Here is a 23518-nt window from a genome sequence, read left to right as displayed (position 1 = left end):
TGTGTGTGTGTGTGTGTGTGTGTGTGTGTGTGTGTGTGTGTGTGTGTGTGCGTGTGTGTGTGCGTGCATGCGTGTGTGCGTGCATGCATGTGTGTGTGTACGTGTGGGTGTCTCTATAAACAGGTCATTGTATCTATGCACAGTATAGTGTATACTGCATATATACATAAATGCATATTTGACTTGAGCTTAAAGTTTCTGAGTGAAACATAAAACACTTTCTTCAGCGTGTGAGTTTTTAAAACAAACTTTGATGCAGTTGACATGTGACATGTCCTCGCCTGCCAACAGCCCCAACAAAAGTCGGAAGGAGAAGATGGTGAAGTCAAGCGTGTCCTGCATAATTGACTTAACTGGAAGAGACTTAAACCTGTCATGGCTTCCCTGGAAATGAAAACAGGTAAGATAAGATCGGATTCATCGACCAGCATTCCGGCAAATTGGACCAGTAATGGTAGAGTGGTCTCCCCAAAATACTGCGCGCGTCAAAGTTTATGTTCCAGAAAATTACTTAGGGAAGTCATTTATTTGTTCTGTCCAGTCTGCCGCACATTTTATCGGATCTTATATGGACGATGCTGCCAACTGTATGCGAAACCTTTCTCGAGCTAAAAGGAAAAACTTTACGGTTGTTAGCATTACACCACCCTGTATGTTAACTTGCATTCCGGCAGCTGCGCTTAAAGGTGCTAAACATAATGATAGCGTGGACGCAGCCATTAAAATGGAATCCGTCAAACGGTGGAGGTGAGGTGGTGTTTTTCAATTTCAACGCAGGAGTGTCACTCCGACTTTGACTCAGAAAACTGCTTGACATGTGTCTGGCGATCCTAAAAAATGTCAAGGTTTATTCACCGGCAAAATTCTTGTTAGATATGCTAATTTAATAACACTTGATGGAAAAATTTAGTCAATTCACTCAGAGCTACTTTGAAGTTGAGATGCTCCAAACGGAGTGCCATCGAAATGAATATGCCGACATGATGAAGAAATCTGAGTCAGATTCTTCCGGAACAAACCAATTTGCAGAATTGTCTTTGGCTGTTAAACCCTTGCTCAAATCTCAGCCCTAACCACTGGAGTCCACAAAGACCTCAAACTGGTTGTACTGGTCGTAAAGATGCTCTTTTATTTCCAGGTAAGTCAATAAATTGCAAAATGAGCAGTCGAGCACACCCTGGGTGTGTTACGAGCGTTCCAAAGAAAAGCCTCCATGCATTAAAGTCCAACGAAAACATTAGCGTTTCATTCCGCCCCCGCACGCAAATATTTCAAATTGCTTGAGCTGACATGCTCACACTTAACCTTTAACATCTTGACATTCGTTGCAATCCCTGCAAGATTCATCATTCCTGTTTGCTTTCTGTTTTTTGGTGGGAACGTTCAAAAGGCGCACAAAGGCAATTGCAGCGTTGCCGTGGGAGACCGCGTTGATTGACGGGTCGGTTTGGAACAGACGCTCATTGTTTCCGTGGTTACTTTATTTTCTTATCGCCTTCAATCAGCTTGACAAGTCGGAGTGGAGAGAGCGTTTAGAGCCCGCCTTCCTGCACGGCATTGAGACCAATGAAGAAGAGTTGTTAGCATCGCAGCATGCTAAGTTACTAAGTTAACTTACAAGGCAATGGTGCGTCTTTGCTCTGGTGGCTAAAGAGACAAATGAAGAGTTCCTAGCATCTCCAAGGCCTCCATCTCCACAGATTAGCAAGTCAGGTCTAGTGTGCAGTCAGTGTGCTCTTTGTTTGAGCAACTTCTCATGTTACTAACTGAGCTGGCTGAAGGTCCACAAGGACCACAGAGTCAGATTTCGTTCAGGTGACAGGAGAGGAGGATGAAGAACAAAAGAGGAAGAGGAGGAATGCAAGACATTCTAATAGGCCACTCTGAGCAGAACGACGCAATCAAAATGATTCATAAGTCGTGATTTACACACCTTTCTTCACCACACTGTGTGGAAAAGAAAATATTTTGGTCGTAAATAATTTATTTCTATCTAATTCTCACTCTGCCTTTTTTTTTTCAAACTAGTTTTGCTTTTAGTCCATATAAGCTGCTGGCCACTGATAATGGATGTCGAGCCGCAAATGGCCCGCGAACTGTAGTTTGGACACCAATGCTGGACTGAAAGCACTATCCTTGATATGCAGTTCCCTCAAAAGCCTATAGGTGTCACTGTTTACAAACTCATCAGATAGCAGCATGCGCTGCGCTCATGGGGCAGGGGGAGATGGAGGCCACCTGCTCAATAGAAAGAAACCAAATCAAAAGGAAATGATTCACAATATGTGGGGGTGGGACTTCGATGATTTTAGATAATCCACAGAGTCTGAAAACAAATGCACCTTGCTCAATGGAAATATGCAAAACAGCCTTGTAAATCTTGTTTTTATTCTGTGGTTCTTTGTCTTTCGAGTCCTTCTTCCTCTTGTTTTTTGTTCTCATCTTTGTTCATTTCGGTTTTTTTTTATTTATGTTTGGGTGTGTGTTTCATTTTGTTATTGTCCTTTTTGTTTTTGGTCTTGCTCTCGTTTTTATTCCTGTAGTTTTTGTTCTTAGCGGTCTTGTCTCCTTTGACTCTTGAGCTTGTTTTTCATGTTCCCGTCCTTTTTTTGGTTGTTCTAGTACTTGTCCTTTGTTTTTGTTCTTGTTTATTTTTGGGCCTCATCTTGTTTTTCTTGTTAATAATGTCGTTGATGGTCATGTTTGCTTTCATGTTTGTTCTCATTGTTGTGTTTTTTTTTTTTTCTAGTTTGGTCATAGTTCACCTCTTCTGTTTCTTGTTCTTCTTGTCCGCCTTCTTGCTCATCTTCACGTTGTTTTTGTTCTCCTCCTCCTTTTCCTTGTTGCTCTGCAGGCTTTTAGCATTGGCCGTAAACAATCTTTAGCGGATTAGACAAGACCTTGAAAATCCCCACGGGCGCTTTTGTGTCTTCAAACGCACTCGTCCTCTTTTCTTTTTTTCCCTCTTCTCTTTAATGAAGATTTGTTTATCATAGAAGCCGCCACAAATTCAGCGCCTCTGTGGAGACGTTCGCGCTTCACCTCTGCAAATGTGCACGTTGGTGATAAGGATGGACTAAATCAACTGTGGGATGTGGGAAAAAAATAAATCACTATCATTGGACAATCACGCTTGTCAGCAAAATGAGTTTGTTGCCCATGCCAGTCACTAACATCTAAACTTGCAGATTTAACGAATGCGACAAATCCGTTACCAGCTGGTTGATGCGACCCACGTTCCTCACCTCCATTAATTCTGTGAAATAGCTGCCGGCTGCCTACTGAGGCAAATCAAGATGAGCAGACTTTTAAGGAAGCGCAATTAGTTCCATCAGAGCAAACAGCAGCTTTCGTTAAACTCCTCCTTAGATGGAACCTTCCGCTACACGACACACAAACTCACGCATTGTTCGAAGCACATACACAATAACAGACAGTTGCGCATTCATATTGTTTTATACACACACACACACACCCCTGGGAGTGTCACTGACACTCCATTTATCAGCATATCTATTTTTAACTCATCAATTAGCTGTACTGTAAACTGTACGTGTTCTTGCACTCTGACTTCATTAACAAGCGTCACGTACATATATGACTGTGCCTGTTCCAACACAGGAACAGGAACAAAGTGACCTTGTTTGTATTTCTTTTGATCGGAACCTTGCAAATTATACAAGAATAATCGTGTAATGTCTACCTTGTGGAATTCCATTGTTTATCTTTTTAGGTTTTTAAGTCATGTGTTAAACTGCATTCTTGTTCCTGCAAAGTCCCGATGACGGAATTAATTAGCCCATTAATGAAGTGTTTGTGAAATGCAGAGGTTGCGACACTGGAAAAGTCAGCGGCTTGGCGGCAGGAGCTCGGTCAAACGCATCACAGTGTGTACGCCATTACCTTGCTAATTAGCTTAGCGTCAGGGGGTAGTTAACGAAGCGGAGCGCTATTGCTATCGATCGGCCGTGTTCCATCAAGACGTTAGCCCCTCGTGCTACAGGCCAGACAAACGCTTACGCCGGCCGGGCCTTCAGCAAATGAGCGACACACAAATTAAAGTGTCAACACGTGCTAAATTTATTTCAGCAGATCTGGGTTGTGCTGCTTGAGGAGGTGGAGGGGAATGGGTGGGGGGAGTTATTCAAGCATGTGGAGCACAAATGCCGACTTTGCCGCATCTCAATTTTGAGATTGGTGAACCTTTAAATGGAATGCGCAAACCATCTGTTAGCGTTTGCTGCCGCACACTTAGCTGAGCTAGTGCTTTATTGACTTCGGGAAAACGACGGTGCTGGAAAGGACAGGCTGCTGTACAGCTAAAAATATGGGAATTTAACCGATTCTTATCCGGTTATGTAAAAATATAGCCTTTATACAGTATTGATGATTTATGCGCTGCATAATTGATAAAGGACACAAAGAAGCAACGATGACAGAGTTTGTGACACTGTAAGACAATAAGTGCGCCTCTGGCCATTAATCGATAGCATGTATGCATCTTGTCATGTGACTTGACAGACCAAAATGATGTCATCAAAAATTCATGAGCCCGCTGCAAGCCAAGACACCAAAGCGGAGATGCTGACTCTCATCTATTTGTTTATTTATTTATTTACTTATTTATTACAATCTGGTAGTCTCTCTCTGTCTCTCACAGGACAACTTCTCGCCATTATAAATTCTTACACTAGTTTTGTTTTTGTACTTTTTCTTTTAGAAATAGGTTGAGATGCAATGCGTAAACAAGATGATTGGACGTGTTTTAATTGTTTTAATCTGTCTTTTTGTCGTTGACTCTGCCCAAAAAGAAGAAATCCAACTGACAAAACACATTTTTAGGGCCAACTGTTTGGTAGCAAATATGATTCCGGTCTCTAATTGGATAGAAGATTTTGAGAATATTTTTTGTAACTGCTGTTGTTGCTCTGTGGAGTGTTTTGCTTTTCACTATCAACTTTTAGAGATGTCTGTGTTTGTGTCAGTGAGTCATTTGGGAAATAATTTGTTGCCTTCCAAAAATTAGGAATCCAAAACTTTACTACATCTAACCTGAAAGAGTTTCAGTCGACTGTAGAAACTTACACAAAAAAATCATGATAAACTAGTTCAGTCTTTTGTTTTGACCTCAGACATCAAAACTATTTGCGAGCCTTAGTAATGTTTTATTTGCATGCTTACCAAAAACTTCATGCATTGACAAAACAGTACACAGTGGATATGAAAAGCCAGGTTTTTGAGACCAGGATAAAAAGTCTGAGCCGTGAGAAACCTGGTTTGCCGTCGTCCCTCGGTGGGCGGAGGCCAGAGCAAAATATGAGGATGAAAGCTTTTGACGCATCGTTCTTGTCTCTAATGTTTCTCCTGTTGTTTCTTGTGTCGTGTCATTAGGGGCGACATCCTTCAGCTGAGCTGCAACATCTCGCTCGCTCGCTCGATGCCATTGCGCAATCAGCGCGGGTGCGTAACGTCTGCCGCCTGGCGTCTCCTAAGTCATTTTCATAATGAATTGGCGCATTAGACGACGGCGCTCCCCAGCGGCCAATCAGCTGCCGATGAAAGATTTCATTGCGGTCTCTTGTTTACTACGCGTGCAACACATCAGCAGCGGAAGAGCAAACCAAACGCTTGTCTGTTTGTTCTTTGCTTTGTCTAGAAGGAAGACAAATGAACGCCACGGATGGCTTCCTGTGAAAATGAAACATGAGCGCGCGGGATCAAAGATGAGTGCCAATTGACTTTTGAGTCACGTCATTATCGCTGATGAAACGAAACATAATATCACAAACGGATTCTCACACTTTCCCTGGTGAACATTTTATATTCATCTTTTGTAGTCAGGCGCAGTTGGAAAATGGTGGTTGCGCCGTTGTGGGAGTGAACACAGTTAAATTGATTCCCCTCCGCGTTCTTGTTAAATTCAGAGCAGGAAAGGCATGTGGTCGACATGGCAAAAACGTAATGGACTCTCTAGTCCAGGGATGGGCAAACTTTTTGACTGGCGGGCCGAATTTGGTTCTAAATTTTGATCAGGGGGGCCAAACCAGGGGCAGATGATTGTAGTGTTTGTGTGAAGTAATAGGAATGACATTGCATAAAAGGTTTGTACTTTTAGTAGGTATTAAAGCATGGATATTCAAAAAAAGCTTTTTGAAAACAAATGCATTTATTAACAGCCGGATGTGGCCCGCAGGCCGTAGTTTGCCCATGTCTGCTCTAGTCTGTGCAGGAGGTTCCACACTTGATTGTGTGTCTGTATGTTGTTGCTGTTGCAGCCATTATTATTGTTGGTGGTGGTGGTATAATATATGTTGTTGTGGTATCTTGCTAATGAAGCTCTGTGTCCTGGTTTGATCCAGACTATTTCTTGATGAAGCTTTCAGGTTCTCACCAGCACTGTGGAAAAGATTTTTCTCAATTTTTTTTTTTTTTTTTAAATCAAAAGCTGAAGTGACTGCGGGAGGGTGCGAGGATGTTCGGAGGAACAGGATGTCCCGGAGTGTTTGAATCAAAGATGCTCTGTGACGCTCTGACAAGAGAACGTGCTCTCAATTATTCATTAAAGAACCGTCCTCAAACACGCAACATAAAAAACGGAAAACGCTGGGTCACATGACGCCTTTCGAAATGAAAAGCAGAAAACCAAAAAAAAAAGCGGCAACATTGCTGATGCTTTTATCTGAGTGACAAATCACAACCAATACATCATGAGAGCACACGGAAGAAACAGTTTGTTTTTTAAGCATGGCTTACAAACTTTGACGACAGGCCAGGATTTGGGTGTCAAATGGGATTCGGGTTTCCAACCAGGGTTAAGGCTTCTAGCCCGAAGTACAGTTTCAAATTAAGGTTTTAAGGCTGGCTCAGAGGCAAGTGTTTGCTTTTAAGTCTGGCTTACGTTCTAAAACTAGGGTCAGGCTTTTAAAAATAAAGTCAACATCATCTTCATCATCTCTGCCTTGACTGCATTTCCTCTTGTGCATGTTAGTATCATTCATATATAAGTATGTCGCGTGTAATATTTTGGACCTCCATTAACATTTGACTCATTTGACCGCGGGGAGCTCTGTTGCCATGGCGACCTTACTGTACGTGCACTCATTACTGCTTCACACGAGCGTGCCTTCAGCCCAACTCAAAAGTGCAGGCAGTTTGCCGCGTTTATCATCAGGGTGAAAAGACTTAATTGGTCGCCGTTATCATCATTACCATCGTCGTTCTCTTTTTTGCTGAACTGGTTGCAGACGTACAAGTCGAGTCTCCTCCAGAGGAAGAAACTTTTAACGAGCTTCATGTCTCTCCTGATTCACAGCCAGGTAACACACACGCACGCACGAACACACCTGAATGACACAAAACTTGAGTCTAATGAGGGTAATGAACAAGCGTTTCAAATGTGGTTTGATTTTCAAATTGGGGTTTTAAGACTGGAATGGAGTTAGAAGACAAGGTTAAACTATAGTGTTTCAAATTCGGCCTTCAACCAAGGACTTGGATATCGCATTAAGGTTGAAAGCAAAAGTCCATTTTTTTTTCAACGATTAATTTCATTACTAGAGTCAGTGTTTGAAATTAGCGCTCCAAAATGAATTTAAGGTTTCAAATTAAGGTTTCTAGTCAAGGTTAGTGTTTTAAACCAGGGCCAGTATTTGTGTCAAATGGCGAATATCTTTCCTGTCCATTGAACGCTAATGCCGGCCTGCATGGTGATGCAACCTCTCCACAACACCAGTGAAACTTCCAGGTAGCTTGTTCTTGGAAATATGAAAGTCTTCACGTTCTCAATTTAGCCCCCGCAGCCTAAATTTAGCCGCTGTAAAACTTTGACGCTGGAGTTTCTCTTTAATTACTTCTCTCTTTGAGCGTGTTGCCATGGCGACTCGCATGCTGAATCCCCGTTTCAAAATGACTTGTCAGTCAGCAGGAAAAGCCGCATTAGCATGTGGCGAGAACTTTATGCATGCGCAAAGTTGACGTTAAAAAAAAACATGTTCACACGGGAGGTGAAAAGACGGTGATAACGAGATGTGACGAGACGCCATTTTAGCTCTCATTAATTCTTACCAGCATTCCATTTGTAACATTTCAAAGGGTTCTTTGCGAGAAGCATTTCATTTATCTGAAATATGTCACAAACTAAATTTTTACCCACTTAACTACCAAGCAATCAGGATGGCATAAGACCAATTTCTGAATCAAAATGTGATAGGTTTGTTATTGTCGAACGGGGCATCCGCACAAACATACTGTTTACAGTTGTTTTCAAAAGTCCAAGGTAAGTCCATCCCCAAAGTCTAAATTGCCGACAAACGCGTCAACACGAAACGGCCTTTAGCGACGTGCCGTTCCTGGCTTTCGGCATCCCCGCGGGATCTGGTGTGGTGCTATTTCCTCAAACGCATCAATTACGGCCGACAGCCCGGCTCTCCCTCTGATCCCTGCCATCCTGCGCCTCTCGCCATGAGACCGCCGCGGGGAATGGGAAAGCGAAAGACATGCGAGAGGCTCACTTGAAGGTGCAATTGTCTCTAAAAAGCCTTGAGTATGCAAATGAGGCACGGCGCAGGCTGGCGTGTTTCTTGACAGCAGAAGCTTATTTGAACTTCCGTCGGCCTGTCAGCTCGCTGCTGCTTGGCCACGCAAATATTGGAGTAGGCAAAGCGCACGCTCTTGTAAGAGTAGCGTCATGTGCGATTGTTTGCCGCTTTGAGGCGTCACGCCGATCACGCAGCCATCTTTGATATTTGCCTACCTCGGGGGAAAAAAGATGCTAAGTGGAATTAACAGTCATTCCTTGACTTGACTGCTGAGTTCCTTTGAACGTCGCTTTGTACTCGTTGCATTAGCTAATGAAAAAAAGGGGAGTCGAGAAAATGTAAATGACAACCATTTTTTTCAGAAAAATAACTTTAATTTGTTTCATTTTAATGATAAATGACAAATTATTTTCCTGACTGTCATTCACACACGGGCTTGAAAGCTAATCTAACTTTATATTGCTAACTAAAAAAGCAGCACCTTGCTAGGCATGTAATCGTCAAATAATGGATCATATTAATCGATCAACTATAAATTCTGCAAAAAATAACGCATCTCAAATCATCATTACCCATTGAAATGAATGGGAATGTCATGACTTGTTTTTTGTACATATACTGTACATAAAAATTGGCCCTTAATATTGTATTTTGTGAAAAGTCACTGAAATTGCATCAGTAAATAGAATGTAAAGGAATGACATCCTACTCTCCCCCTTCATGGAGTTCTTGTTTACACATTAATGTATCTTTTCCTAGAAGCCTTTTGTATTATTTTATTTATTAGTATTTAAATGTGATTTGTTTTTTTCTGTCCCTAGAATGACTTTTTCTCCACGTCCTTGCAGTGAGTCATTTCTGCTCGGCATTAGCATATGAAAGTGGAAGCTGTCGAGCGGCGTCAAAAAGCACAAAGCAGCTTCTCACGTTGACTTCACAACGCGTCACTCTGCTGTCTTTCCAACGGCCGACAAGCAAACTGTCGCAAAAAAAAAAAAAAGCCCGTTCAACACACACGCATTCCTTTTAACGTCTTAAGTCAGTCCGTCATTTGCTTGGTTGACCAGCTAGTCTGTCTGTTTGGGTCAGTCGGTTATTCAAAAACAGCATCACAGCAGATGTGGCTTGATTTTTTTTTTTTTTTTCTCCAGTCCTTGGTCATTTTGTGCCATGTGTGGAATGTGCATTAGCGCCATCTACAGGCTCAACCTTGGCCAGTCGGCCTTTCAGCTTAAATGTCGCCTTCAGCGCAGCCGTCATTTGTCGTTTGTGTTACTTTGACGTTAACAACTTCATCTTGTGGGGGGACGGGGGGGGGCAACTTCATCTTGTGGGGGGACAGGGGGGGGGTCTTCTGGGTTCCACTCAGCGGTTGTTAATCAAACTTTAACTTGAGTGCATTCCTTCCTCTTGAGTGAGTGCATATAAATAGATCCCGGTGTCCCTCAAAGTTGCCGCTGACATCTGTCCCATCCGAGTGTCTCCTAGCTCCTCTTCCATCTGCTTCATACCCGACCAGTTCATGTTCCTACCTGCTAACTGTTCTTCCTGTTGCTCTTTTTTTATTTCAAGCCAGAGCAGTTCACTGGGATGGGGTTAGCATGTTTCATACAATATATGCCAACAAGCCCAACATGCAAGAAGAATATCTAAAAAGCCTTCAATCCCACCTCATTTCTTATTTAAGGACAGAGTTGATCACTACCCAGTTTAAAACCACCAAAGATGTTTCTCTTCTCTTGTCGTTGGAACCTGCCCACTTTGTACCAAATCAGTTCATACCCACCCAAGCCAAATCATGAAGAAGGAAGGACTCGGGCAAGATGAAGAACAGCATCGGGAAGCGGAAGCAGAAACGCTGCCAGTCGCTGACGACTTGGCAGCTGGCGTCTTTTAATTATAAGACGTGTCGGCGTGCGCTCGTGCGCGTGCATCTTCAATCTGCTGCCGCACGCCCACTCGCGCCTTCACTTCTTTTTGCCTCTGCCGCTCCAAACACTTGCAATCCTTTGCTGATTTGCAAATTGCCACAGAACCAAAACCAGTGAGTGCGGCAATTTTGCACCTATCTACGTTTTTTTTTTTTTTTGGGTTAGAGTTCAATGTAGTTCAAGATGGAGGCTCGGGATGTAAGTGGGCATATACAACATCTCCTTTGACAGAAAAAAAACCCGCTTTCATGTGAGAGATGTTGTTTTATGTGCAAATGTGATCTGCGGTTTTCCGCACAGTCGTTAATTTTGTAGGCTGGCTGGCAGCCATGACGGATGAGACGGGGGACGGGGGGGATGAAAGATGGCCGCCACAGCCGGCAGGGCAAAGTCGTCACGGTGACTAACGGCACAACCTGCTCAGAAAAAATAAAAAAAAAAACACTACATCGTCATCTTCTTCACTTGTCTGGGGAATCATAAACGCGGAGGAAAATCCGGTGGAGCAAAGGATCTGTCCATGGTGCTGAAGGACTGTGCCTAATCAAATGTCTTCTTTGGGAGAAATATTATGTTTTAAATGCAACATACATATTGCAGTTGGGTGCGAAATGATGAAAGACGAACGTGTCCCACTTTGACGTCCCACATACTGTAGTCAGCCTGCTCTGAATCAGTTAGCGAATTCTTTTTTCTTTCTTTCAACTTTTATCATGCCACAGATGTATTTATTATTTTGATGTTATTGTCAGGCTGGCCCACTTTGCTGCGCCACAAAACACGGCACATTTGAATGATCAGCTTCATTGTTTCAGACTGAGGTCTTCTGGAAGGGGAGCACATTGGTTCTTGACTCGGTTCTTAGCCAGGTTCTTAATGTCTGGTGTGGTTCTTGACATAGTTCTTGAGTTGCTTCCAGACTTTGCTCATAACTTTGTTCTCAACTTAGTTCTTACATTTAACTTGTTTATTGACCTCGTTGTTGACTTGGTACCCGACATAGGTCTTGACTGAGTTTGTAATTTTGTTCTTGACTAAGTCTTCATATGGCTGTTAACAGGATTCCAGGTTTGCTTCTTGACTGGGTTCTTGACTTCTTCCTGGACTGGTTCCTGCCATGTTTCTTGACCTGGTATTTTACTTCATTCTTGTACAGCTTGACGTGGTTCTTAACACGGTCCTTGATTTAGTTCTTGGTTATCTGTCTGTAAACTTTCCAGGCAATTTTTAACCATTTGTAACTCGATTAAAATTATAAATAATTGGATGGATGTTTGCAACCGCGTACGTAACCCTAACCCTAACCCTGCATGTTTGCAAACATCTTTTGTCACATCAAAACCAACCACACAATGTTCTAAAACTCTGCTGCCTCAAGGATCCTCCATCCCCACACGCACACATATTAGCCTAGTGTTGCGCTCCAATCGGAGTTGACAGTGGTGAGCGGTGAGGAGAGCACAGAGTAATCAAGGCGACAGAGCAGCAAGCGGCGCACATACCCAAGCATCAAACATGAATGCCAAGAAAGGAAGCCACGCACTCTGACACTTGAGATGCAACTATTCATGTTTGTGGGATGCAGCAATTGATGAGGCGTGCACCTGCGCCATGCTAGTGCCACACCTTGCCTGCTGACACAAACCTTGCAATGCGTGGCATCTTTGAATAGGATGTAAAGAAATGACGTTTTGTGCGACATTTTTTTGTTTCTATTCTATGGCAGCAATACACATGTGAATCGGGTAGACATGAAAATAGTCTCAGCTCTTCAGTACGGCACTAATATTAGTTGTTCAAGTGATGGCTTGAATCTACCGCTGACTGCTTGTGGCGCATTTCTGAGTTTGTGTGAGGAGCATGCGAGCGAGCAAGCATCGAGGGAGCAAACAGATGAAGATGAAAACGCCTGCGGGCAAACACAACAATCTGGGAGAGAAAAGATTACTTAGAAGAGAGGGGGAAGAATGGAAAAGACGATAAGGAGGACGAGTGGATGGACACCGGGAGGAAAGAGGCCATGAGGAGTTCGCACAAACACGGGCAGCAAACGTGCACCACAAGACACACCTGCGCTCTTACACACACACGTACACACGCACACATGCGCGCGCACACACGTTTTTAATATCCTTTATTGATGCAGCAGGGCCAATTTATTTCCTTTTGTTTTTGTCCAAATCCCCATCCCACATTTATGTGAGCCAAATCACAACATCACTTTTTGTCGTCTTCCTCCTCTCGCTCCTCTTCTTCCTCTCGTCACACTTTCAAAGCCGTTCTTTGTGTTCCGTCGCCGCGTCCCAAATCCGACTTTTATTTTTTTCATGTTTTATTTTTTTTATTTTTTTTTTATTTCCAAGGCAGCCTGAATCTCCTGCAGCTTTCCCCCACATCCTCAGTAGCCAGGCGTGCCATGCACTCGTAGTGTTTATAAAAGCTGGCGACCACCGGCCATATTATAGTATGGATTTAAAAATTCAGAGGAAGTCATGTCAATAGTTGGTGCCAGGGTCACGCAACATTTTGAAAAATGTTTCTGGGAGGTTGCGTTGCATCGCCAAGCTTGCTGCTTGCTATTGCCTGCTTTTGTTTTTTTTTTGTTAGTTTTTTTTCTTTTTGATTTGCAGTGAAAACATCTTCAACTCTGTGATCTTTACCGAAAACCTCCTACGCCTCTGTGCTTCAATTCTGTGACAGTGTGTGTACAATTTTCTTTATAAAAAGTATTGTGATTTGTGTACAGGAAGCATACATGCATTCAAGCTCAAATGCTGTAACAATGTGCTCCAGAAATGTTTGGCCACTTGGCAAGGAATTCATTAAAACTAAATTATGCATTTTTTTTTTGTCATCTCAATGGAGCATTCCTGGTTAAATGAAGGTTAAATAAGATTAATGAATTAACTAAAATAAATAAATTTGTTGTCAGATTTCATGAAGTAGTATATCCTATCGCTTATAGCTGTATCAGGCTTTAATAGTTCTTTCTCTAAGTTATTAAATATAATGTTGATTAAACCAAATTTACAGCGAAACATTTTTACTCCAAAATAGCTCACACTCAATGTATTCCATTCAAAGCCTCTGAGATGGAAAAATGTCTACTCGCTGAGCAAAACGCTTGCCATGAGTGTGAACGGTAGAGGGCGATAGAGATGCGCTTAGGCGGGGCACAGTGTAGGAGGAGGAGGATGAGGACGAGGAAGAGAAGGAGGAGGCAAAAGAGGAAAAAAGAAGGCGGGGGGACGCTTTGTGGGGGTCTGGCTCGTCAGCTGAGCGCAGAGCCTCACAGTTCAGGCGAGGCGGGCGGCTGGAGGGACGCAGGATCCCGAGAAACGAGCACGACATGCGGCCAGTCTGGATTTGTTGGACGCTCATGGCGGCCTCACTGCAGGTGCGCGCACACACGCATGATTGACACGCGCGCGCGCGTCATACTGAGACCCTCACCGCGCATCATCTTGGAGCCCACCCGGCTGTAGCACACATCACAGATGCTCTGATAGTGGCTGCTTGCTTTTGTGTGCGAGCTGCGCTGTACAGTGCGCTGGAGTCACGCCGATGGGGCTTGGCTGGTCTGAGAGCAGCTCATCTTGACGATGAAGGATTGTACTTTACACAAAATGATTCGCCTTGCTGATCTGAGACCAACCCGTGATGGTGTTGATGTTACCATGGCGATCCTGTCAGTCTTTATGACATGCCAACGTTTCATTATTTGCACTGTAGCTGCTGGAGGGTGGGAGGCAACATGCATTGAGCAACGCACACGCGCGCGCACTTCAATTATGATAACTGTTCAAATCTCTTCTGCTATTTCGTTCTCGGTTTGTGCTCATTTACTTATTCTCTCTAATTGGTCTCTTTCTTGCGCTACCCTCTTTACCCTTTTTTTCTTTACTGGCCTTATCTATATTTCATCTACTTTCATAGAAAGCTATCTTCACTATTTGGATCTACTAGTTCATTTAACGCACTAACATTTAATGTACTGTATGGTCAAATATTTTGTTTAGCTACCTATCTCGTTGTACTAGTTCTAGCTATCGTTAGTTTAACTGCGGTGTCTGAGTTAATCAACAGTACACTTGTTTTGTCTGTCTCTAGTTCTAGCTTTACGAGTTCAGCTGTCCTTTTATCTCAAGTAGATTTTACTGGTTCGAGCCATCTTTGCAAGTTGGATCTACGTTGATGAGTTCTATCTCGCCAAATATATAGCTTGCTAGACGAGTAGCTATATTTGATAGTCGAAGTCTATTGGTATTAATCTATCTTGCTAGCTATCCTTTCCAGTTCAAGCAATAGTTCTATCTACACTATAGCTTTTATTTAGATTAGTTCTGGGTGTCATAATTAATTCTATTTGTACACACTCAAAACAGTTGGGTCAAAAATAACAAATTGGTTTATTTTTAACCCAGCCGGTGGGTAAACAATACAACACCATCCCGTCAATAGTTCGTTGGACCCAAGCAAGATGGGTTGGTTGATTTTAACCCAATAGTTCAATATTTGACTGATTGTATGATTGTGGGTTGTTTCAACTTCATTGCTGGCGGCTCCATTTGCAACCAGTGATGACTTCCTGCTGACATAATCCGGCTATGCTAAATCCAAGTTTCTAGGTTAAGTGGAAGCAAATCAGTGGCCATACGACCCCGCCCCCCACCATCCCCCTCTGTGCCCACCATTTAATCGCCCCCCCCCTTACACACACATGCTGATAACCCATTAGTGCAGTAACAAGCTTCAACAGATGCTTGTCAGACGTTGGGGGGGGCACCAAGGTCCATGTCGAAAACAACAGGAGACACGCTAATGATCATCACAATGATCTGACCACATTAATTACGTGCGCTGCGGTTATTTTTCCCACAGGGATGCTTGGCTTTCACTGGATTTCGTTGCTTGCTTCCCATGTTGCAATAACTTCCACTTCCTGACATCACTAATCTTATACTTTTGATTAATTGTATACAAGAGTGGGTTGCTTGGTTGTTTCAAACGTGTTGGCTCCATGAGCAGTTACTGGTTCTGTTTTACAGTTGGACAATTAGTTGTGTCTTTGGTTGTCTCTTTTGATGTAGCAATGTTTTGACATCAGGCTGATTAGCAACATTAGTAAAAGCTTCTAAAAAAACATGTCAAGTTGATTTACCCTTAATCACGGAGGCGTCTCAAAGGGCTTCACATGCCTATAAGTTGACTAATAGAAGCTCAACAAGGTTTTTTGTCAATAGTCTTTGTTGCATTCTGCAGAAAATTACGTAAGTTTGCCAATATCGATTTGTGACTCGCTCTCGCCCAAAATGTATGTTGCATCTCTTCTTGGATGCTCATCCCGCCTTTGTCTTTTGTCGCATGCAGGTGGGTGTCCTGGGCGGGCCTCCTTCGCCGTGCCTGAGAGGCTTCTCGCAGGAGGAATACACCGTGAAGACAACGGAGGGAGAGCTGGAGCAGGGACGGGCCATCGCCAACGGTCAGTCGCACACGCTTACAGGCACACAGACGGAGTCGTAATCTCCCGTTGGTGGTTGGCGCTTGTTGAAGAGGAGTGTCGCCATTTGAGCCACAATGCCGATTGGGGATAGGGGGGGGCTTTGGCAAAAACTGAGATTAGGCGCAGCAGCCCACACACACTCACACACAGCAGTTTGTTGACTTGAAGAAATTAATTTCATCAGTTTGCAAAGTGACATAGGTGTCCGTATACTTGCCCGAAAACAAAAACAATCATCGTCGTTGTGGATTTATTTTTTTACTTGTTTTTGTTTTCTTTGTTTCCCCAGTGCTTAACAAACATTGTAGTCAATTTTATATTTTGTATTGAAATTAAATGTAAACATACACATACTTTAGACTGTATTATTTTTAATTAAATTGCAAATTGGAAAACAAAAGATAATTTTATTTAGGTTAGGCAGATTTGTGTATGCTTGTTTTTAAAAAAAAAAAAAAAAAAAAAAATTTAAAGAAACTATTTTAATGTGATGTGAAAATCCCCCCAAAAGTCCCGAACTCATCTTTGGCTGCCAAGCGTGTGGATGTTACTCAACTTGCAACTTGAACTTGGAGCGAAAGACATGAATACATCCACGCGTGTGCATGCGTGCGTGTGTGCGTGCGTGTGCGCATTTAATCACAAGCATGCAAATATTTGGCCTCAACTCAGCAACAGGATTTAAAAAGAGTTTGAAAAAAAAGTGCAGCTTATGCACAGTGGTGGCAGCTTAAGTTTAAGATTGAGGGGACTTAAATATTTACATTTGATTTTCGGCTGAAAGCAGGAGCTGTTTATTTGCACTGGGAGAGATTAATTTAAAAAAATATATATATATAAAAGTTTACATGACGGAAATGATGTTGATGCATTTTCTATCAACTCAGCTGGCTTTCAAAGGTTTAACTTAAGGTTTCATGTTGGGGGATTTTGAGGTAGGGTAATAAATTGGACCATTTCAGACAAGGGGTAGGGTTCCAAGTTGATGGTTTCAAGTTTTCAACCATGTTAGGGTTCGAGTTTCAAATTGATTTGATTTGGAGCAACTTGTTTGGCTCAAGTTTGGCTTTGAGTGGAATGAGTGGGACTCTCCAACTTCTCCTCACTTTTTGTTTTGTTTTGAGTTAAGGAAAGTACCGGAACAATAACAACCGTGCTGCCCTTCAAGTTAGGCTTTTGAGCTTGGATTAGGGTGTCAAGTCAGCTTTAGGCTGTCAAAATATGAACAGTTTAAAATTGGGCTTTCAAGTTAGCTTCCACACTAGCATTACATTTTTAAAGTTAGGCTGTCAAAATCGTTTGTTTTCAAAATGGTTTCAAGTCGGAGTTTCAAGGTGTGGCCGAGGCTTCAAAGTAAGTTGCAGATGAATGGTGCAAGCAAAGTGTTAAGATTCCAATTCATGGTTAAGCTTTCAAACAAGGTTAAGGCTTTCAAATTACGGCTTCAAATCAAGGTTAGGGTTTTTAGTCAGGGTTGTCAGCCTCCTTTGATGTCTGTGGTTTTCCGGCCGATAGCCCTTAAAGCAGTCAGAAAAAGAACTAGACTTTTGCTTGGAGACCTCAACTCCAGTTTTCTCAAAAACACAGATCGATGCGAGAATGTCAAGAGGAAGCTTAAGGTTCACTTTTTGTGAGGAACCCAAATTGAATCGAACCTTTGGACTGTGAAAATACAACCAAAGAAAAAGTCTCTGCTCCTCTTGAAAAAAAGGTCAAAAAGTGACTTTGGACAGATGAGACCAGTAAGAGCTTCCAATCACACAAAGCTGAGTGTGTGTATGTGTGTGTATATGTGTGTGTTTGTGTGTGTGTGTGTGTGTGCGCGTGTGTGTGTGTCTGCGTTCACGCTTGACTGAGCTTGTCCAGACGCGGCCGAGTAGAACAAGGCGAGAGCGTCTGGAGCCGCTGCACCGCCGCAGTCGAACAAACGAATCAAAAAACAACAACGGCAACATCAACGAGGCACAACTGTCAGCCGGCCGGCCGTGTTTGCATCATTACCGCCAAACAAGTTACAGCAATTTAAATTTTTTAGCGGTACTCCTCATGGGGGGGCGGTGCATAGGATGCAATAGAAAAAAAATCCTATTGGTCTAAAAATGGAATTGGTATCTTCAGAAAACATTCAGTGTGCTGTCGATTGTTTACGAGCTGTCTGCGACCCACCCAAAATGGCCGACGCATCGTCTGAGAATCAGCTCTTGACACTCGCGAGGATCTTTTCTTCTATTGTGAATTACTGAATTGGAGCAGAGCATGTGCGCGTTAGGGAACAGACAGACAAATTTGATGGCACTGGGCGATGATGGGAAAGGAGGTCATAGGTGACGGTTGACTGATAGCCACCAGGAAACAGGAAATGGTGATAATACGGTGAAGCCAATTGTTTGAAAATGCTTACCGTTGATGTTCACCGGGAATGGAAAAAACCTCCATCTTATTAGTGGCCTTTTTTGTGTGCGTGTGCGTGTATTTCTGGAAGACGTAGCACAACTCAGCATTTTCCACTCCACACCAAGTCATGGATTATTTTTGGACTCCGTATATTATTCTATTGTGCAAAATATAATTTTTTTTTTTATTCTAAAAAAATCCCATTACAGTAATTGTATGACAAGTTTAAATTGTGTATTTTTCTTTGCGGATTATTGATTGTTGTGGATCATTTCTAGTGACTTTTGCACACCCGTCATGACTAACTGTTAAGAGGAGAGATCATGATATTTATTTGTCTAGTATATTCTGCAGGGATGAGCAAGTACGTAAATTTTTTTGACACTGTGGATTATTTCAAGTCAAAATACACCCGCAAATTTGAACCACACGGCCCCTAAACAAGCTCCTTGGATATCTTGAATTTACCTTTTTGATAAGGCTGTAAAAGATTCTCTGCGTCCTGTCGCCATTTTTTTTAAGTGTTATTTGGAGTGTTTTTCGCCGTAAAACAGAGAAAACGGTTTCGGGGAACTGAGTCAGGTTTCTGTTTCACGACGCCAGCAAACAAAAACAAAATGTGGGAAGGGAAAGTTGATACAGCTGCCAGGGCAGCATGTTAGTCAGAGAACTGTTCCCCCCCCCCCCCCTGCTAAGTGCGTGTGTGTGTGCGTGTGTGTGTGTTGTGTTGTGTGTATGAGTCACCCCGAGGTCAGCAGCGATTCTGCACTTCCTGTGGCAAGCAACAGGCCCGGCTGCTCTGACCTTGGTGGTTTTCCCATCCATCCGTCCTATTAAGGCAGCAAGTGTACATCAGTGATACGACTACTGCACACGCATGCACACACTCTGGAAAACCCCCACTGTTCAAGCCAACACACACACGCACACACACACACACACACACACACCAGGCAAGCATGTCCTCCCACTGGAGCCTCATTTCTGCTCCCAGTACGTGCAGAAGTAGATTTTAAAAATTGTAAACATGTGACTGCTGCTGGACCTTTATCATTGAGTCCACTAGAGGGCGCCACTCCTAATCAAAATCAAAGGTGCGCAAAGTATGGCATGTGGACCACATACAGCCCCTTGTTAAGTATTTTAAAATTATTATGGAATAGAAAATATGAAGAAGCCAAAATAATTATTTTTCGGCACCATTGTATGATTTAGTATAATTATACATTTTTTCAATGTTTTCAAATTTTTATCTGTTGATTGTCTCAGAAACAATTCGAACATAAAACCTGCTCAAACACGTTTGGACAGAAGTGTTTTTTCTCACGTGCAGCAGAAATGAGCCTTTAAAAGTGGCTGGCTGCTCTTGCGGCGTGGAGAGGGGGGGAGGGGGGGACCGTGTCCTCCTTTCTTCCGGCCTCATACATCAGCCTGGCAGCTGCATGCGGGATGGAGCGAGATGGGGATCCCAAATCAAAGCGCTGCCTCCCACCTTCCCTTCGCTCCATCCCTTCATCCCTCCTCACTGAATGCGCCTTTCCTTCCTGCTGCTCTCTCCTCCTCCGCTTGTTAGCGCCTCTGCGGCGTGCTCTCCATCACTTATCGTCTTCGCCCGGCGAGAGCTGTCAGCAAGCGACGTCGTCAAGGGTGTACACAAAACGAGCGGGGACAAGAGCGCTCGCAACGTTGACACGCGCAAGTCAGCACGACATCCGTTATATTGAAGCAAAACGTGCGGAAGAACCACAAAATTTGTTTGAATTGCGTGTTTAGACTCTCGGAGGCACATCGAACACATTATGGCAAAGTAAAGTTTTGCCTTCAGTTCCCCTTTAAGCAGTCAAATATTTCCTCAAGGAAAGCAAATGATCGCTCTGCTTTTATCTTATCTCTTCTTTATCTGGCAAGGAAAGCAATTATACTTATTTCATTTTGTGGCAAATTGTCAAAGCTTTTTCCAGCTTCTGTACTGTTCTTCAACAAAAATGCTGACATTGTGAAAAGTCGTGGCTTCTCTTCATCACGTTAAAACACAGTAAGCACACGAGGCCTTCACTCAAGTGTGTGTGCGCACACGCGTGTGTGCAAGGCCTGTTTCTCATTATAATCTCTACACAGAGTTTACAAATCCCAGCGCCGCAGTTCAAGATGGTGTGTGTTTGTCTGTACTGATTGTTTGTGTGTAGTCCCTTCGATGCTCTCGCTCGCTCTCTTCCTCTCTTTTGTCTTGCGCTAAATCCCGTCCGCCCATTTGTCTTCCTCCGCCTCCCTTCGCTTTGGCTCTCTCAGCCATTTGCTGCTAAATGAATGATGCTTGCATGCCCGACCTCACATCTTACTAACCGCTACCAGTGTATGAGTGTGCGTGCGTGGATGTGAATGGAGGAGGAGGAGGAGGAGGGGGGACTGTATATATATATATGAAGTGGGCTTGGAGTTGAGCTAATTGAGTCTACGTTTTCACTCGGTGCGCTTTCACGTAGCTAACAACTCAAATTGTAGTGGTCAGAAATATTAAAGCAGTCCAGACGCCTCAGATGCTCCAAAACGCTGCTTTATCTCTTTCTTAAGAACGCGCGTGTGTGTTTGTGCTGCTCATCCCCTGCGGCACCGCCATTGATTTCCTCCACCAACAAGATTTACGTCGTTTAACGCCGGCCTTGGATGAAAACTCAGGATCATTTTTCCTGCAGGGGTAAAATTACCCCTTCACCATCCAAGTGAGGTTCCTCCCTTGGGGGGGAACACTAAACGTCCAGAGACGAACAAAAGGTGCGCTTGATTCGCCCAAATTCAAGTGGTGATCTATTTTCGAGGGGCAACGAGCGGACCAATGAATGACTCTATTCACACTCTGTGTGTTTGTGTGTGTTTGTGTGTGCGTGTGCATGCGCGTGCGTGTGTTTGTGCGTGTGTGTGTGTGTGTGCGGGCGCACGGTCATGGCTGCAGCCATTAGTCGCTCAGTCACTGAAGCACGAATTGTAATTTACCTGGGAAGTCTCAACTCTCGGTTCCGGTCGGAAAATCCAATGCGAGATGGATGCCTCGGGGGAAATCGCTTTTCTCGCCATAATCATCTTGGAAACAAACAGGAGAAAATGCAATTATCTCACAATAATAGCTGGTGATGGTGTCACCTGAGAAAGAAATGAGTAGCAGTCGTCAGATCGCATGCAATCACGCCCCCCGGTGGCTGTGAGCGGGATAGGCGTGCCTACCGTGATGTCATTGGAGGTCGGATGCCTTATTTGGAAATCGCACGTAAACTTGTAGAGCGCCAGGCCGCCATCGCCCACTCTGTGTCTGGGCTGCAATGTAAAGTATTCAAATCGTTGTTTGAGTCTGGCTCTTTCTCAAGACTTTTTTTGTGTCTGTTTGCGTTTGGGACTTGTTTTTGTCCTCCCCCTTTTCTTATGTTTCTTTTCTTCATCTAAGACAGTGGTTCTTAACCTGGGTTCGATCCAACCCCAGGGGTTCGGTGAGTCGGCTTCAGGGGTTCGGCAGAGATGGTATGTTATTGCCCCGCCCCTGCCCCGCCCCCCGCGGATGGCCGGACACACCACACCGGTAGCACCCCCCCACCTGTGCGGATGGCCGAACACACCGGTAGCCCCCCCGTCCGCGGATGGCCGAACACGTCGTTAGCACCCCCAAAGAGAGGGGTTCGGTGAATTCACATATAAACCTGATGGGGTTCGGTACCTCCAAAAAGGTTAAGAACCACTGATCTAAGATAACCGTGGCGCCGTCTGACGCTTTCCAGAAGTTTCTGAATTTGGCGTTCAGTAACGAAGAATAACTTGCGAGTCCGGCACCGTCGAATGTGTCTGAAAGGCGTCCAAGTTGAACAGACTCAAGCCGTGTTGGGATCTTTTGCGCTAGATAGGAGCTTTTATATGGTGAGCTGTATAAATGATTCAACAGTAAATTGAAAAATGGTTTTGGAACACTACCCGGGTGTCGTTCATTTCGTATATAGGGTTCCATCTACGGTACTCAACTCAACTAGCTCGGGAGCGATTGTGAAATTTCTCCTTTGGCAAGGCAAGGTGGCGTCGAGCTAAAAGCCAATTATGGTCATCTTAAATACGCCGCACGGCGGCCGACGTGCTCGTCATCTATTGTGTCCTTATAAGCCGAACGGCTCTATTAAAAATGAAATGAAAAATGCGGCGGGCGGTTTGATTTCCCCGCGGGCTCTTTGGCGTCTCCGCGCAGGCGCTGGCACAATTAAATAAAGAAGCGTAATGTAGTAAATCTCATTTGGCCACCGGCGCGGGCCCGGCCCATCAGCGCTTGTCGCAGCGCGGCGCTCCAAATATTGATTGTATGTCCTGGACTGTCGCAATAACAGATGGCGACTGGCTTTGAGAGCAGCCCTTCCTTAAAGCACTTCTCGCTCAGATTTATATGTCCATCATAAAGTGGATTTACATCTCGCGGCGACTCAGCGCTTCTCTGCTGTCACTTGGCCGCCGTGCGCCTGGGCATGACGTGCTGCCGCCACATAAACGGAATGAAAACATCTCGTTTGATGCCGAGTAGATGGCCTCGCCACCGGAAGCCTGAGCGCTTCTTTGGGTGCTTGGCTACGCTCACGTCCGCACGACTATTGCTAATTAAACAGTCAGCCCACTTTGTTGTTTATTCGTGTGACATTTTACATTTCTGGGAAATCTGACAATTTTCACAGATGTTCATAAATAACTGCCTAGTGCGCCATTTCTGATTTTGCGATTTTCCAATGTTCTGTTGCACTGTACTTTTTCCAAACTGAAGATTTTGGAAAGCAGTAGGCAACAAAAGGTGCCTTTGAGAACTTGTGCTAGTTTTCCAAAAGGAATGCCGAATTTCAATTTTTTTAAAAATGTCATCAGTTTATTTGTGCTGACTTCCCTACAGAACTCTTTTGTAATTTTGTCAAAGAAAATCAACAATTTTTTAATTTCCAGCTTTTCTGTGCTGCAGTCGTTGATTTGCGCTGAGCTGGCAATACGCCCGGGAGCATATTTCCTGACAGTTATAAAAAGATGAATGGCAGTGGTGGAGCTGAGACTCGCATTGCCGCTGGGCCACCGCGAAAGTGTGCGTATGGATTTTCTTTTTCTTGTGGGCGAATTAACGCTGCCACCTGTGGAGTCCATGAATGTAC

General features: G+C 43.8%; 1 protein-coding gene across 4 annotated transcripts in view; it reads left to right on the top strand.

Moving 5' to 3' along the window:
- The first annotated feature begins 5652 nt into the window (after positions 1-5652).
- Positions 5653-23518, top strand: part of LOC148388226 (cadherin-2-like) — a 34210-nt gene continuing 16344 nt past the window's right edge. The window contains exons 1-3 of one of the 4 annotated variants that reach the window (XM_088394730.1): positions 5653-5809; positions 7245-7316; positions 15839-15950. In XM_088394730.1, the coding sequence (XP_088250856.1) occupies positions 7293-7316; positions 15839-15950 (136 nt within the window). In that variant the 5' untranslated portion in view covers positions 5653-5809; positions 7245-7292. Of the gene's footprint in view, positions 5810-7232; positions 7317-13686; positions 13866-14234; positions 14299-15838; positions 15951-23518 lie in introns of those variants that run through there. The other 3 variants (XM_088394731.1, XM_088394732.1, XM_088394729.1) reach the window with 3 other exon arrangements.

The sequence above is a fragment of the Syngnathus floridae genome, chromosome 13 (assembly GCF_059516105.1).
Source record: "Syngnathus floridae isolate MCC-2025c chromosome 13, RoL_Sflo_1.0, whole genome shotgun sequence".
Lineage (NCBI taxonomy): Eukaryota > Metazoa > Chordata > Actinopteri > Syngnathiformes > Syngnathidae > Syngnathus > Syngnathus floridae.
Note: the sequence above shows the minus strand (reverse complement) of the source record. Positions and strands in the feature narration are given on the sequence as shown.